Here is a 16,070-nt window from a genome sequence, read left to right as displayed (position 1 = left end):
TAAACATGACAGTGTAACTTCAGCACTCTGGGGAGCAGAGGGAGGAGTGTTGAAATCCGGACTCTGTGTAAACTACACAACACAATCACATGACTATGGTGTGTTTTGTCAAGAAGTGGTAGTAATCTAATGTTTGATGATTCAAGTTTGCTACTTGAAGTTCGCTAGTTGGCTCTTTGTGGGTCAATTATGTATGGTTTACTGTCCATTATATATATATATACATATGTATTATAAATATTTAAAAAAAGGTAATGAAATACATGTGATTGAATACATTTTCCATAAACTCGTGAAATACTGTAAATTCCCCAACACTAAATGCAGAAGAGGTAAGAACAATTACCCAATGTACAAATCACATTGTGGTTTATGTGTCATTACTTGCTGATACAGCAACATTTCATAATGGACTCGCTGACATTGCACTCTCCTGATGTTCAAGTGCAATGTCTAGCTAAAATAAGACAGAGTCACAGACACAGTGAACTTCAAGTCCACAGTCCAAATACACTCTTAGAACAAAGGGTTCCAAAAGGGTTCTTCGGCTGTCCTCATTGGATAACCTTTTTGGTTCCAGGTAGAACACCTTTGGGTTCCATGTAGAACCTTCTATGGAAAGGGATCTACATGGAACCCAAAAGGGTTCTAGCCTACTTGGAACCAAAAAGATTCTACCTGCAACCATTCAATTAAAATGGGTAAAGAGAGATTCATACAAACCTGTTGGTTTAATTGTTAACAGTGTAACCTAAATACTCTCCACTGTTTCTGTACACACAGTGTGCTGCTATGCTGTTTGACTTATCTCTGACTGCCAAATTCAATCTCCCTCTCTCTGTCACAACAAAGCACTCAATCAGGCCTGGAAATGGCAGTGGCACTTTGGCAATGATGTATCACATACTGCTATTACTATTTAATTCCCTCTTAGGTCTAATATCAGTTGATGATTCATATATGAATGATATTGTTAATATGGTTTATAAGGGTATAATTATTCGATTTTGATGCAATAAGATTTGGTTTAAAGATTCATTTATTTAATGGAGAATAATCCATAACTGTAACTTTGTTGCAACCTGCAAGTCTGCAACAATGCAGCCAAATATATAGATTGCGTATAACTGGTGTGCCAAATTGTAGCAATAAAATAATTGGCCATAAACGTTTAGGACGTGATTTTCATGCCGAAGCAGTCAGCGATAAAAAAAATATTGCTTTGAACGCTTATCGTGATTCAGCGACTATGTGGACGTGAGGGAAGGGGGAGCAAATGGGGTGAGAACGATTCGACCATTTCCTGAACATGAGTCCGCGGAACTTGTACCAGAAGGGACTCGCATTCCAATGGTGTTGAAATCATCAGCCAGCGAAGGTGACTTCAAATTCAGGAAATTATGGAGCAACGATTTATCACCCATAAATTGAGTAGAGTAGGCTAGCCTGACAGTCTGTGAGTAAAAACATATGATTTTTATCACACGGCAAAATTGTAACATACATTGCAGTGTTTTGCAAATAATACTTTCACCAATAATACTTTATTGTTACCCTATGACAAGTATAGGCCAATGTCTCATTTTACGTAAAGCACGCGCCTCCACCCACCGGGTGCGTTATCCAGCGCAGCAAACTTTGAACTCTTCAAAGATGGCGACAAGCGGTGGGTGAAGTTTGGAGATGGTCCATCAGTTCTTTGTCGACACATCGGAAAGCCAAAACGGAGCTATCTTGATCTGCTACCAATTCGTTGTTGAAAAACACATAGCTATTTCATAATCGAAGATACCGCGAGCTGTTGAGCAACATAGCCACCTCCGTACTACGTTTACATTTGTGCGGAGCAGGTAGGCAGTGTTTGTTTAGAGGTGGTAGAATGCACCTTTTAGGAGGTTCAAATGCATATTCTTGCCAGTGTGCCCCAGCAGATTCTTTGCAATAGTAGCCTATTCAGTATATTTGAACCTATACATTGTATCATGTAATGTGCATCGATTTTGATGTCTATATTACTGCCTCTCTTTCCCAGGTGTAGAAGATGGAGGGAGAGGTGGGCCTTGTGACCAGCCGCAGTCAGAGAGAGAAGAAAAGATCCTACAAAGATTTCCTGAGAGAGGAGGATGAGGATGATGACCTCGTGGCGGACGAGGAACAACTTGTCAAAGAACGCAAATGCAAGAAGTCATACAAGAAGAAGAGACATGCAGGTTTGGAACGTGGCTACATAGTGAGCATGACTATGAAATGTGGAGCAATGGCACCCTATTCCCTACATAGTGCACTACTTTTGACCATGGTCAAAACTGGAGCACTATGTAAGGAATAGGGTGCCATTTGGGACGCAAGTCTCCCTGTAATTTTGGCTCAATCTCATTGGTGCTGCATCCTTTCCTTACTCTCTACAGGTGACCACACCCACAGTTGGACCAATGGCAGTGCAGGACCGGAGTTGTATGTTCTCTCCCATCACCAGTACGACCACCAGACCTGTGAATCACCAGACCAATGGTTGACAGAGGGGGAGAGAATTGAGGAAGTGAGTGAATAGGTGGGGTGAGTCTCCATTTTATGTCCTTGATTCCTTGCAGCCTCAGACGTTCTCCTCTAATGAGGTTTAAGAAGGAGTCAAGGAGAGAGGATACAAGGAATCAACAAAAATACAATTGAGATTCACCTGGGGACTAAGGCCTCTTTCTGTAGATAGATAGTAAGAGGAAGACCAAGTTGCCCTCTAGACACTGACCTAAGTTATGTCTAGCATTTCCCCACTAGTGATTAATGTTAAGGATATAGGGAGGGTGTACTGATCCTAGATCTGTCTAAAAGTGCAGCTTCTAGGTGTTATTGTGTAAAATGGACAGCAGAGGGCAGTGCTTGGTAAGTTTCCTTCCACTGATCTTTTCTGCTTCTTACTCATCCCTGGTTTCTTTTTCCCGCTCCTCTTCCAGAGTAGGGAGGAGTCTCCCATGCCATCGTTCTGGATGTACATGGACGACCAGCAGAACCAGATAAGAGCAGAGGCCTCTACAGCTAGTTGTAGTCTCATGACCCCTGATGCCACAGACTCACCCATGTTGACAGGGCCTGAGGTAGACCCAGTGAACGCGGCGGCCCACCTACAGCTGCTGGGGGAATCCCTGTCTCACATTGGCCACCGGCTTCAGGGAACTAAGGTGGGCTGGTTGAACACTGTTGGCTTCATTGTCCTCACACTGAAAGGCTACTGAATACGGACATGTAATGCAAGCATTGTTTGATTGAAATTGCTGATAGTTTGATGAATCGGTCTGTCTGTTTCTACCACTCTCTCTCTCTCTCGCTCTCTTTCGCCCTGACGCTCCCTTTATTTCTGTGTCTCTTTCCCTGTCTCTCTCTCTCTGTCTCTGTCTCTCTTGTTCTCTCTCTCTAGGAGATGATGGCAGTGTCAGGTAGTCTGTCTGTGTTACTGGACTCTCTACTGTGTGCCCTGGCTCCCCTGGCCTGTCTCACCTCTCTGGTCCCTGAGCTACGCAGCTGCCCTTCACACTCACACACACTGGTGAGGCTTACACACACACACACACATTCAGTAGCTGTTAAATGATTAGGACTCTCACCACCAACTTCTTCTATTATCCCTGTCTTTCTTCTAGGCAAAGACTCTGGACAACATTGCCTATGTGATGCCTGGTTTGTGAAGTCTGTCTGATGAGAAGAGCCTTAACCAGGGCAAGCAGGAAGTTGTCATACTTTGAAAAGATGTTCCTTCCTGTCTGTTTGGGGCCTTTTGAAGGGATGGGGGAAAAATAAGCCATTTGTTTTAAGAGGGGCTTACGCGAACGTCCCAATCTGCACGGAGCACTCTACTTTACCTGTGTCCAAAGTTATCTGGGTTCATATTGAATTTTGAAAGATAAACCATTTGTTTAGTTTCATTGTTTTATTTGTTCAATTAAAACGTGTTTTGTTCATGCACTCGTTTTGATATTTTTCTAACTTGGCTTGGCAAGAGCTTCTAATCAACGGTTCTTGAATTATTGTTCCAGATTAAATACTTTGATTATTTAAGAGAATCATTTCCACTTCTTGAGCTCTGACTCATCACATAAGACTGGCAGTGTCTGTTCTCACAACGGCCACATATTTTTAGACTGACTGGATATGTCAGACAATGCCGGAGGCGCTGGAGTGCTTCTTCTGGTTTGGGTCTAGAACTGTAAAACACTGCAGTGGGTATCTTGCTACTTGGGTATAATTTTCCAGGGCCACGTTCATTTGCCAGAAGTTGTTGAATGTTGCAGATCGACTAGAAATGCGTTCATCCACCTCTGGCCTGCTCGCCTCCCTACCTCTGAGGAAGCACAGTTCCCGCTCAGCCCAGTCAAAACTGTTCGCTGCTCTGGCACCCCAATGGTGGAACAAGCTCCCTCATGACGCCAGGACAGCGGAGTCAATCACCACCTTCCGGAGACACCTGAAACCCCACCTCTTTAAGGAATACCTAGGATAGGATAAAGTAATCCTTCTACCCCCCCCCCCCCCCCCCTTAAAAGATTTAGATGCACTATTGTAAAGTGGTTGTTCCACTGGATATCATAAGGTGAATGCACCAATTTGTAAGTCGCTCTGGATAAGAGCGTCTGCTAAATGACTTAAATGTAAAATGTAATGAATAGAGCCAATGTGATTCCTTGTTTTACATGTCAGAGGCATGTTTGTTCTACACAGCCTATTTCTCTGAACATTCCAAAATGTTGCATCCTGCTGGGCACGCCCCAGATGTTCAACCATACCTGTACAACTAATCTAGCTCATAATGTACCATCACATATACAGTACCAGTCAAAAGTTTGGACTCATTCCGGGCTTTTTCTTTATTTACTATTTTACTATATTGTGGAATAATAGTGAAGACTAAACTGAAATAACACATGGAATCATGTAGTAACCCAAAAAGTTTTAAATCAAAATATATTGGAGATTCTTCAAGGTTTCTACCCTTTGCCTTGATTAACAGAATGTGACTGGCAGAACGGGTGTTGTATGTGGAGGATGAGGGCTGCAGTAGGTATCTCAGATAGGGAGGAGTGAGGCCTAAGAGGGTTTTGTAAATAACCATCAACCAGTGGGTCTTGCGACGGGTATACAGAGACGACCAGTTTACAGAGAAGTGTAGAGTGCAGTGATGTTTCCTATAAGGAGCATTGGTGGCAAATCTGATGGCCGACTGGTAAAGAACCTCTAGCCGGACCCTTACCTGCCTTGTTAAAAGTTCATTTCTGGAATTTCTTTCCTTAATGTGTTTGAACCTATCAGTTGTGTTGTGACAAGGTAGGGGTGGTATACAGAAGATAGCCCAAGTCCATATTATGGCAAGAACAGCTCAAATAAGCAAAGAGAAATGACAGTCCATCATTACTTTAAGACAAGAAGGTCAGTCAATCTGGAAAAATTCAACAACTTTGAAAGTTTCTTCAAGTGCAGTTGCAAAAACCATCAAGTGCTATGATGAAACTGGCTCTCATGAGGACCACCACAGGAATGGAAGACCCATATTTACCTCTGCTGCAGAGGATAAGTTCATTAGAGTTACCAGCCTCAGAAATTGCAGCCCAAATAAATGGTTCAGAGAGTTCAAGTAACACATCTCAGTATCAACTGTTCAGAGGAGACTGTGTGTATCAGACCTTCACGGTCGAATTGCTGCAAAGAAACCACTACTAAAGGACACCAATAAGAAGAGACTTGCTTGGGCCAAGAAACATGAGCAATGGACATTAGACCAGTGGAAATCTGTCCTTTGGTCTGATGAATCCAAATTTGAGATGTTTGGTTCCAACCGCCGTGTCTTTGTGAGACGCAGAGTAGGTGAACGGATGATCTCCACATGTGTGGTTCCCACCGTGAAGGAACAGGACAATGACCCCAAACACACCTCCAGGCTGTGTGAGGGCTATTTGACCAAGAAAGAGAGTGATGGAGTGCTGCATCATATAACTTGGCCTCCACAATCACCCAACCTCAACCCAACTGAGATGGATTGGGATGAGTTGGAACGCAGAGTGAAGAAAAAGCAGCCAACAAATGCTCAGCACATGTGGGAACTCATTCAAGACTGTTGGAAAAGCATTCCTCATGAAGCTGGTTGAGAGAATGCCAAGAGTGCAAACCTGTCATCAAGGCAAAGGGTGGCTATATGTTTTGATTTGTTTAACACTTTTTGGCTACTACATGATTCTGTATGTGTTATCTGCTGGTATTGTTGTCCACTATTATTCTACATTGGAGAAAATAGTAAAAATAAAGAAAAACTCTTGAATGAGGTGTCCAAACTTTTGACTGGTACTGTAGATTGTTACCCACTCTCTCCATCGTAGGCCATCGCCACCCATGTACCCCTCATTGGCTGTGGTGAAAGTTTGGCATGAGTGTCACTGTTTAAACCTCCGCCTCCATGGAATACCTGGTAGCCTCTGAACAATAGAGCCAGAGAATGTTGGTGTGTTTCAGCGTGCGTGTGACAGAGAAAGGGAGTGTGTACTAGGTAGACAGGTGACTCACTGATACTGACACTCCTTTATCCATGTAGTTTGGCCGTATTTAGAGGTAGATGAGGAAGGATAGATGTTGCCATAACAGACTGAAAGAGGTGAGAAGGGTTGTATAGAAGAGACAAGTCGGTTCAAAGCGATTGGGTTCATCTGAGAAAAGGAAGGAGAAGAAGTACAGGGATACAGACAGAAAACCCAGCAACCCATTCCAACAAACTCCCATCTGGGTAAGGGTGACACCTCAGTAGATTTAGTTGGTTGATGTGCGTACTGTGTATGTAGGTCAAGGAGGGGTTCTTAAAACTAAACATATCATGGAATATAAGGTATTTAAACGCCTTGAATTTCTTCTTCTTTCGCTGCTAGGAGAATAGGAGTTAGGAGTTGACAGGATATGGTCATCTGTGGTTATAAACAACATGTTGTCGGGGCGTATCTAACTGAAGTACATGCTGTATATGTCGTACTGTTTGTACGTTTTTTATGTTCTGTTACTATGAGCATGCAGTGTACATTTTGTGTTTGAGTACTGCTCCACACGCTGTTCTAAACAGAATGTAGTTGGACAGGCCTGGCAGGGGTATGTAGTTGGACAGTCCTGGCAGGGGTATGTAGTTGGACAGTCCTGGCAGGGGTATGTAGTTGGACAGTCCTGGCAGGGGTATGTAGTTGGACAGGCCTGGCAGGGGTATGTAGTTGGACAGGCCTGGCAGGGGTATGTAGTTGGACAGGCCTGGCAGGGGTATGTAGTTGGACAGACCTGGCAGGGGTGTGTAGTTGGACAGACCTGGCAGGGGTATGTAGTTGGACAGACCTGGCAGGGGTGTGTAGTTGGACAGACCTGACAGGGGTGTGTAGTTGGACAGACCTGGCAGGGGTATGTAGTTGGACAGACCTGGCAAGGGTGTGTAGTTGGACAGACCTGACAGAGGTATGTAGTTGGACAGGCCTGGCAGGGGTGTGGTGGTGTGGCTGGAAATTGGTCACCCATGCACATGATGCATACACACACACAAGGAAAGAGAGATGGGGAGAGAACAGAGAGAATAGAGGAGGAGGGAAAGATTGACACTACATAGGTAGATCAGTGAACACCAAAAATACCTCACCTGTAACTTGAATCTTTGCATTTCTGATACGCACATTACAATTGAAAGATAGATACACACACACCAGACACACAACTTCAAAGATGTTCACTGACAGTAAGCATTTATTTGTAACATCTCTTCTGGATTATCTTTTGAATTATAATTGTCATAGGATGACTGACCTAGGTTAAGACAGGAGGCAACCCAGCCCACATTTCCAGTTTAACTTTCAGGTGTGTTAATCATGGCAGTTAGACAGACTGGGTGTGAGAGAGAAGCCAGCGGCTACACACAAAGACACACACCCTTACATGTTATTCCCATGCTGATAACTAGTGGTATGGAGAACAAAGTCATTCACGCAAATGAACATCTACTTCGCCATCAGGTATACTGTAAGTAATACCTCTTCAGTATCTGTAACCAATCTCTCTCTCTTTCAGCTATGACTGACGTCCTCCCCGGCAGCCACGCCGGAACTACAGAGCCAGAGCTCCGCCTGGTCCTCCTAGGGACCATCGGCTGTGGCAAGACCCTGTCAGGAGACACCCTCCTGGGCCAAGCCTCCTCCGGCTCTCCCTTCGCCTCTGGTTCTTCCCCCAGGCTTTGCCAGCTGAGGCGTGGGGCCTCTGAGGGCCGGAGGTTGACTGTGGTGGAGGCCCCTCGCTGGTACTGGAGCGGGGGCCACATGGAGGCTGGGGTGAGGAAGGAGACAGAGAGGGCACTTGAGCTGGCTGCCCCGGGGCCACACGCCTTCCTGCTGCTGGTTCCTGTCGGCCAGTTCACTGAGGTGAGTCTAATAGTTCTCTAATCGTTCAGAGGTCGTTCAGAGAAGTTTCTTTGTTATTGTGTCTCTGGTGTTTTGTCATGTAGTTTTACTATGGTGTTGTGAGCCTTGAACAGTCTCTATGTTCTGTGTTATTTCCTTTTGTTTGACTTAATGATGCACATTGTGCTTATGAATACCATCTATTTGCATGGTTCTAATTGATCCAGGTGGAGCGCAGAGTGCCCGCTGAGCTGGAGGAGGTGTTTGGGGAGGGGGTGTTGAAACACACCCTGGTGCTGTTCACCTGTGGAGACTACCTGATGGGCCGGGGGGCGGGACAGTACCTGGAGGGAGAGGACCCTGGGCTCAGGGAGGTGATTGACAGGTGTGGGGGCCAATACCACGTCATCAACAACCGCCGACCGCAGGACAGGGAGCAGGTCAGGGAGCTGCTGGAGAAGGTAACCATGACAACCATCCCATCTTATAATGATAATGATAACAATGGATCCAATTGATGTAGTGCCTGTATGTGCTTCTACTGTCAATTTGTAGGACCCACCCACTTTATTGACACATCACTTTTAAATACTTTATTACTATGTCCACGGAATGTTGCAAATACGTATAACCACCCAGTTGGTATTTTATATTTGAGGCACTGTGCTTTATTGCAGGTGGACAACATGGTACAAAAGAACAGAGGATACTACATACGACAAAACACCCTGCAGAGAGAGATGGAAGAACAAGCGAGGGAGAGAGAGAGGGAACTGAAGGAGAAGGTGGAAGAACAAGCGAGGGAGAGAGAGAGGGAACTGAAGGCGAAGGTGGAAGAACAAGCGAGGGAGAGAGAGAGGGAACTGAAGGAGAAGGTGGAAGAACAAGCGAGGGAGAGAGAGAGGGAACTGAAGGCGAAGGTGGAAGAACAAGCGAGGGAGAGAGAGAGAGAACTGAAGGAGAAGGTGGAAGAACAAGCGAGGGAGAGAGAGAGAGAACTGAAGGCGAAGGTGGAAGAACAAGCGAGGGAGAGAGAGAGAGAACTGAAGGAGAAGGTGGAAGAACAAGCGAGGGAGAGAGAGAGGGAACTGAAGAGGTACAAGGTGAAAGAGGAGAAAGAGACTGTGCTGGAATCTAGACACGTCACAAACACAGAGACACGCAGATATTGTGGAAGCCAGAAAAGAGAGGTTATACCTAACTCTTCTATAGAGAGGAGAAGAGAAGTAGAGAGGGAAGAGATCAAGAGAGGGGAAGAGAGTGAGGAGATGGAAAACTGGAAGGAAGAGATGGAGAAGATAAAGAAAGAGAGGGATGAGATAATGAAGAGCAGGAAAGAGAAGGAAGAGATGGAGAGAAAAATAGAGGAAGAGTGGGAGAAGAGAAGAAAAGATGGGATGGAGAAGAGAAGGGAGAGAGAGAGGAAACTGAAGGAGAAGGTGGAAGAACAAGTGAGGGGGAGGGAGAGGGAACTGAAGGAGAAGGTGGAAGAACAAGCGAGGGGGAGAGAGAGGGAACTGAAGGAGAAGGTGGAAGAACAAGCGAGGGAGAGAGAGAGGGAACTGAAGGAGAAGGTGGAAGAACAAGCGAGGGGGAGAGAGAGGGAACTGAAGGAGAAGGTGGAAGAACAAGCGAGGGGGAGAGAGAGGGAACTGAAGGAGAAGGTGGAAGAACAAGCGAGGGAGAGAGAGAGGGAACTGAAGGAGAAGGTGGAAGAACAAGCGAGGGAGAGAGAGAGGGAACTGGAATCTAGACACGTCACAAACACAGAGACACGCAGATATTGGGGAAACAGGAAAAGAGAGGTTACGCCTAGCTCTGCTAAAGAGAGGAGAAGAGAGGAAGAGAGGGAAGAGATCAAGAGGAGAAGGGAAGAGATGGAGAGGAAAAGAGAAGAAGAGATTGAGAGGAGAAGAAGGGAAGAGGGGGAAGATATGGAAGAGAAAGTGACTGTGAAACCCTTGGTTAACTGTCTTCATTCAACACCAACACCACAGCAGCAGCCAACAGAGCCCCAGAATGGTGGTCCAGCACTGTTCACGAGGATCCCTAGTTTCCATCTGACTGAAGGTAAAGACCCATTTTGTATGGAAACTGTCCACTAGTCACACTTCGGTATGGATATTTATGTCCATTACTCAAACCAAGCTCAAACAAACTACTATGACACTGAAAGTAATGTGTGGTAATGAAGGGTTGTTCACTAGACTGTGTTCCTCTGTTGTAATTCTATATTTTTGTCTCTAGATGGCGCTATACTGTCACAGCTGTCCGAACTCGAAGCAAAACCAGCCCAGAAAGTTGTTAATACCTGTAAGTCACATACTTCTCAGTGTAACACAACAATATCAATTGTTGTGTTCTTTAACTTTTCCCCATTTCATCTAAATGTGAGAGAGATCTAAACATTCTGTCTGTCCTTGTCAGTCTGCCACAGAATCAACAGCATTGGAGAGAAGACAACCTCCTACTCTTTACCCTCCTCCTCCTACACCTCCTCCTCCTCCTCCTCCCAGTCAGAGTTGCGTGTGGTTCTGCTGGGTAGGTCAGGGTCGGGGAAAAGTGCAGCAGGTAATATCATACTGGGCCGGGAGGAGTTTGTGTCTCGACCAGACATGACCACAGCCGTCACTCAGGACTGTCAGAAGAGCAGGGCCCTCGTCGCCGGGAGACGGGTTAGTGATTGATTAATCATTATTACAGCTTTATTGGGTTTCTATTTTCTTAATCATTGAATAATATGAGTTCTATTGAGTTCTATTGAGGTCTATTGAGTTCTATTGAGGTCTGCAGTTTGACTTGTTTCAAACGGAAAACCATCAAGTATTGTGTCTAAGAATGTTATAGTGTTAATGACTAAACACTTTCACAGTAAATGGGGGGGTCAAGTTGAACTTTTGCGTCAGTAAAATCAATATAGTATTGACCTCAAATGACAAGCTACATGCCAGTCATTTCAGACCTCAACAAATCCTCTTCTCCCCTTCTTTATCCTCCCTCTCCCTCCAGGTGGCAGTGGTGGACACTCCAGACTGGTTCCGCTCCGAGCACCCTCCAGACGTGGTCCGTTCCCAGCTGTCGTCCTGTGTGGCCCTCTCGGCCCCTGGCCCCCACGCCTTCATCCTCTGTGTCCCTGTGGACCAACCAGCCCAGTCAGAGCTACAGGCTCTAGGGGCCCTGGAGAAAGTCTTTGGTCCCGGGGCGGTCCGGACCCACACCCTGGTCCTCTTCACTCACTCCGATCGGCTGAAGGAGAGTGGGAAAGTGGGAGTGGAAGGAGTGGAGAAGTATATTTCGAGCCAGAGGAGAGATTTGTTGGAGTTGGTTAAACGATGTGGGGATCGGTATCATGTGATGGAGAGAGGGAGCGGAGGAGAAGAGGAGAGGAAGAGGAGTGTGGGGGAGTTATTGGAGAAGGTGGAGCAGATGGTGAGAGAGGGAGGAGGAGAGTGTTTCTCCTGTCCTCTCTTCCAGGAGGTGGAGGATAGGGTGAGACAGAGACAGAAGGAGATAGTGAGGGAGAGGAGAGGAAGAGAAGGGGAGGTGAAGAGACAAGCACTTCATTCCTACTCCATGCAGCCCTTGAGAGAGACAGAGGAAGAGGTGGATGAGGAGGAGATAGAGAGAACGAGAGAGGAGGCGGAGAAAAGTGTGAGCGCCATGGAATTGGAAAATCTTCCCTCTCTCTCGTCCTCCTCTGCATGGTCTTCGTCGCTCCTTCGCTCGGTGTGGGAGAAGGTGGGGGCGGGAGCGAGTCAGGTCCCCAAGCTGACGGCTGGAGGTGCACTGCTGGGTGGGGTGGTGGGCGTGTTCTTAGGAGGGCCCATAGGGGGAGCTATAGGGGCCACTGCTGGATCTGTGGTCACTGAGGTGGGGAGAAGGAGGTTTAGCAAGACAAAGAACTCAGCAGAAGAGACAGACGCCACAGGGAGAATCGAGGGAGAAATCTTGGACAAAGTGTTGAAAACCGAGTGAGAGAGTCAGATCCACACAAGTCGATATGGATGTACAGTACAGCATTTTATGAGAGATTATTTGCTAGGTTTCTACCTATGATATATATCCACAGGTGATTGCGACTGTGCAGACGTTGTATATATCTGTGATTATAAACTGGGTGGTTCGAGCCCTGAATGCTGATTGGCTAACAGCCGTGGTATATCACACCATATACCATGGGTATGACAAACATTTATTTTTACTGCTCTAATGACGTTGGTAACCAGTTTATAATAGCAATAAGGCACCTCAGGGTTTGTGGTATATGGCCAATATACCACGGCTATATACCACGTTCCGTCGTGCCTAAGAACAGCCCTTAGCCGTGGTATATTTGCCATATACCACACCTCCTCGGGCTTTATTGCTTAAACATAATGTTGGTAACATTGTATATTGTATATCTGTGAACATAATGTTGGTAACATTGTATATCTGTGAACATAATGCTGGTAACATTGTATATCTGTGAACATAATGTTGGTAACATTGTATATCTGTGAACATAATGTTGGTAACATTGAACAACATATACTGATGTGTAAGTTGTTTTGCAGCAAATATCGGTTCTCATTGACTACTTTAATGTTTTGTTGTATTTCTTTTCCAGCGGTTACAATTATGACTTGTTAAATAACTCACATGTGCTACGTCATTATTATACAAATTACATTCAACATGGTTTCTTTAAATGTAAAACTACTATTGTGCATATAGTTAATGCTTTTATTAATGCTAATAAAACACATTGCATGATAATATCATTCAGTTGGGTTTGAAGGCCTCATTTGCCCCTATCAGATGGAACATGGCTTCATGGTTACAATATGTAAAGTTGGTCCTGCAATATGTAATAAAGCCCAGAGGGGAGGCAGAGGAAAGGGGTATTATCTCCATTTCCCAGACTGCTTTGCCTCACCCTCCAGGCCTCTTGTATCAGTAGGACTGGATAGAGCATGTCTAGGACACCACCCACCCCTCCCCTGTGTGATCTGATCCTCAGGGGCCTCCGTAGTTCACCCTACAAGCTCTCACAGTCTCAGGTCAGAATTAGACGTTCGTCCATGTTTCTCAAACGTCAAATTTCAAAGTGTTTGAGGTTTAGTTCAGGCATTAACTCCAAATTCTTAAGGTTAGGCATTCATTCTGAATGGTTAATGCAAGGATTAAAACAAAATATAAAAAACAACTTTATATCACTGGATTTGAACATGCAACCTTTGGCCCTTTGGAACCACAGGCAGATGCTTACGCCCATCCCCATCTACAATGCCGCGGAGCGCACCACTGTTGGCCTGCACGGAGGGAGCCAGGGCCAGGTTGGCACGTCAGAGATGGAGGCTAGAGGCAGAGGCAATAGGGTTATGTAACCAGTCCTTCCTGTTGTGTCAGAACGACCGGGTGTGGTGGGGGGTCTGAGAGAGAGAAAGGGAGAGGGAACGAGGGCCCTTGTGGCTGTTTTTCTCTTATTTCCGGCTCTTTTTTTGCCCTTCCCTCTCTCCCCTCTTCCATGCATGTAGCGGTTGATTGCACCACTGTATCCCCATCAGGCAACTTAATGGCTGTAGATGAGACAGCACTAACTGTAGAGCCATTTCCTGGCCACCTGATAGCTGGAGACACACAGCCAACCTGGGGGAAAGGGTTGAGGGGGACACCAACTAGGGCTGGGAGATATCGTCAACATTTTTGACGGTATGATGGTACTTGACAGTATTTTATGTTTTTTTATAATAAAAGTTGTAAATATGCTTCATGAGTAGTGCAGGACCGTCGGTAGGGTGGCAACAAATACATTCTAGGTGGTTTCGATGGGGCTTTCTCTTCTGATTGCTTTATACTGTTCAAACTTCATCCTAACATTATTTTCAGCATTTTCATCCATTTCTGCATTTTCTTCACTCGTGTTATCATCTCTCCTCGCTGTACCACCTTTCTTTTGTCTTTGTATGCCTCTGTTGTGAAAAGGTTACTTTTCCTTTATCAGAATAATTATTCTACTCAATAACTAGGTTTCCATCCAATATGCACATTTTCCCACCAGTGGTGTTTCCACCAAACTGACTTGTTGAGGATAAAAATCAGTGCGTGATGACGTAGTGCACAAAAACATATATTTTTTGCTTAAGGTTTCATCTGCTGAATAAAAATTGAAAGTTCAATGTGTTTCCGTCGCATTTTCAACTCTACCGATAGTTGTGACACAAAAGCTGTTGCATTAAATAGAAAATGTGCCTTCTCTGGTCTTGCGCTCAAGCCAACAACAGCTACACAGTGCAGGTAATGTATGCTGTAGTCTACATGATGAGATTATTATGGCTAAGAGAGAGAATATTTTGTCAAACAGCAGTCAAGCATCGATCATCATGTCACCAGAATAAGACAACGTTTTTTGGAAAGGAGCATCAAGTTCCTCAACATGCACTTTCACCCCCCTGTGAAGTTCATCATAACACATTTCATCTGTAGCCTAATAAACAGCATGGTTCCTGAGTCGTAGCAGGGAGGACCACACACCATATCATAGTGTGACTCCAAGTTTACTTCCATATGATGGTTATTATATTAATATTTGCGCATAAAGGCGTTTCCACCGCCATTTCACGCATAATGAATTTTACTGACACAAATAGATCCCACCATTTCGAACGAAGAAATTATCTGTCAGCATTCACAAAATTGTACCTAAACGTCCTGTTTCACAGCTGTCATGATTTTACCACCCCTTACCCTCCACCCCCCCAGTGGCGGTTCTAGACCATTTCAACTGGGGGGGCCAAGCTGGGGCCAGTTGTACTGTTAGAAGGGCCAGTTACATTAGACGTTATTGTTGTCATATCATTCTCTTCACTGCATTGCAGGCATTAGCAGGCAAAAGACCATGTTCATAATCATCATCGTTGCCACTGTCTAATGACGGATGTAAAAAAAGAACGATAGCAAAAATGTATGTAAAAATGATTTCATACTCCACATTTAGGGGGGCACAAGGGGGTCCAAAATTGTTGTCACAGGGGGACTGCCCCCCCCCCCCCCCCCCCCCCAGAACCGCTAGTGACTCCCCCACCACCATCAACACCCTTCTCACCACAACCCCTTACTCTCCCCCCCACCACCACCAACACCTCCACCACAACCACTTACCCTCCACCCCCCCACCACCACCACCACCACCACAACCCCTTACCCTCCACCCCCCCACCACCACCACCTCCACCACAACCCCTTACCCTCCACCCCCCCACCACCACCAACACCACCACAACCCCTTACCCTCCACCCCCCCCACCACCACCAACACCACCACCACCCCTTACCCTCCACCCACGCCTCCATTTCCACACCCGTTTGCAGCTGCACTGAAGGGAAAGAACGGACACGTTGTCCATCGCGGACTGGAGGTTAAAGCAACGCTACCGCCACCAGTTTTTTCCACGTCCGGGATTCTCACGGTACTCTGTCATGGGTCAGCTATGTCCGGCTTGGGGACATCAGCAGGGAGCATTTTTCCACCTTTTTTTCCCAAACCGGTACTCTCTCTCTCACTCTCTCTCTCTCTCTCTCATGGTTATAAATCTGTCATGTAACTAACCAACGCAAACAAACAACCATAAACAGAATGATTGAAACCATGTATTGAACGACGCCCATTTCCTAAATGTAATGGATGACTGATTG

General features: G+C 45.6%; 2 protein-coding genes across 3 annotated transcripts; both read left to right on the top strand.

Annotated features, from left to right (window-relative positions):
- Positions 1 to 1,244: 1,244 nt before the first annotated feature.
- On the top strand, positions 1,245 to 3,957 carry LOC106590222 (uncharacterized). 2 transcript variants are annotated; one of them, XM_014181011.3, is made up of 6 exons: positions 1,245 to 1,378; positions 2,033 to 2,210; positions 2,409 to 2,539; positions 2,952 to 3,176; positions 3,413 to 3,541; positions 3,636 to 3,957. In XM_014181011.3, exons 2-6 carry the CDS (start codon positions 2,042 to 2,044, stop codon positions 3,678 to 3,680), a joined length of 699 nt encoding a protein of 232 aa, XP_014036486.1. In that variant the 5' UTR covers positions 1,245 to 1,378; positions 2,033 to 2,041; the 3' UTR covers positions 3,681 to 3,957. The 2 variants fall into 2 exon arrangements, with proteins under 2 accessions (XP_014036486.1, XP_014036477.1); XM_014181002.3 differs by lacking the exon at positions 1,245 to 1,378 and adding an exon at positions 1,601 to 1,850.
- Positions 3,958 to 6,487: 2,530 nt separating this feature from the next.
- LOC106589832 (uncharacterized) lies at positions 6,488 to 13,156 on the top strand. Its single transcript, XM_045691069.2, has 7 exons — positions 6,488 to 6,760; positions 8,068 to 8,414; positions 8,621 to 8,854; positions 9,071 to 10,463; positions 10,641 to 10,706; positions 10,821 to 11,068; positions 11,403 to 13,156. The coding sequence occupies exons 2-7, from the start codon at positions 8,070 to 8,072 to the stop codon at positions 12,366 to 12,368; spliced, it is 3,252 nt and encodes a 1,083-aa protein (XP_045547025.2). The 5' UTR covers positions 6,488 to 6,760; positions 8,068 to 8,069; the 3' UTR covers positions 12,369 to 13,156.
- The last annotated feature ends 2,914 nt before the right edge of the window (positions 13,157 to 16,070 follow it).

This window comes from Salmo salar, chromosome 12 (genome assembly GCF_965601325.2).
Source record: "Salmo salar chromosome 12, fSalSal1, whole genome shotgun sequence".
In the NCBI taxonomy this organism is placed as follows: Eukaryota; Metazoa; Chordata; class Actinopteri; order Salmoniformes; family Salmonidae; genus Salmo; species Salmo salar.
Note: the sequence above shows the minus strand (reverse complement) of the source record. Positions and strands in the feature narration are given on the sequence as shown.

Bases quoted from the DNA above. Each gene is read 5' to 3' on its own strand.
- LOC106590222 (XM_014181011.3), top strand. From the start codon at position 2,042: ATGGAGGGAGAGGTGGGCCTTGTGACCAGCCGCAGTCAGAGAGAGAAG. The intron at 2,540-2,951 runs GTGAGTGAATAG...CTCCTCTTCCAG, and splicing joins AGGGGGAGAGAATTGAGGAA to AGTAGGGAGGAGTCTCCCAT. The intron at 3,542-3,635 runs GTGAGGCTTACA...TCTTTCTTCTAG, and splicing joins CTTCACACTCACACACACTG to GCAAAGACTCTGGACAACAT.
- LOC106589832 (XM_045691069.2), top strand. From the start codon at position 8,070: ATGACTGACGTCCTCCCCGGCAGCCACGCCGGAACTACAGAGCCAGAG. The intron at 8,415-8,620 runs GTGAGTCTAATA...TAATTGATCCAG, and splicing joins CTGTCGGCCAGTTCACTGAG to GTGGAGCGCAGAGTGCCCGC. The intron at 11,069-11,402 runs GTTAGTGATTGA...CTCTCCCTCCAG, and splicing joins CCCTCGTCGCCGGGAGACGG to GTGGCAGTGGTGGACACTCC.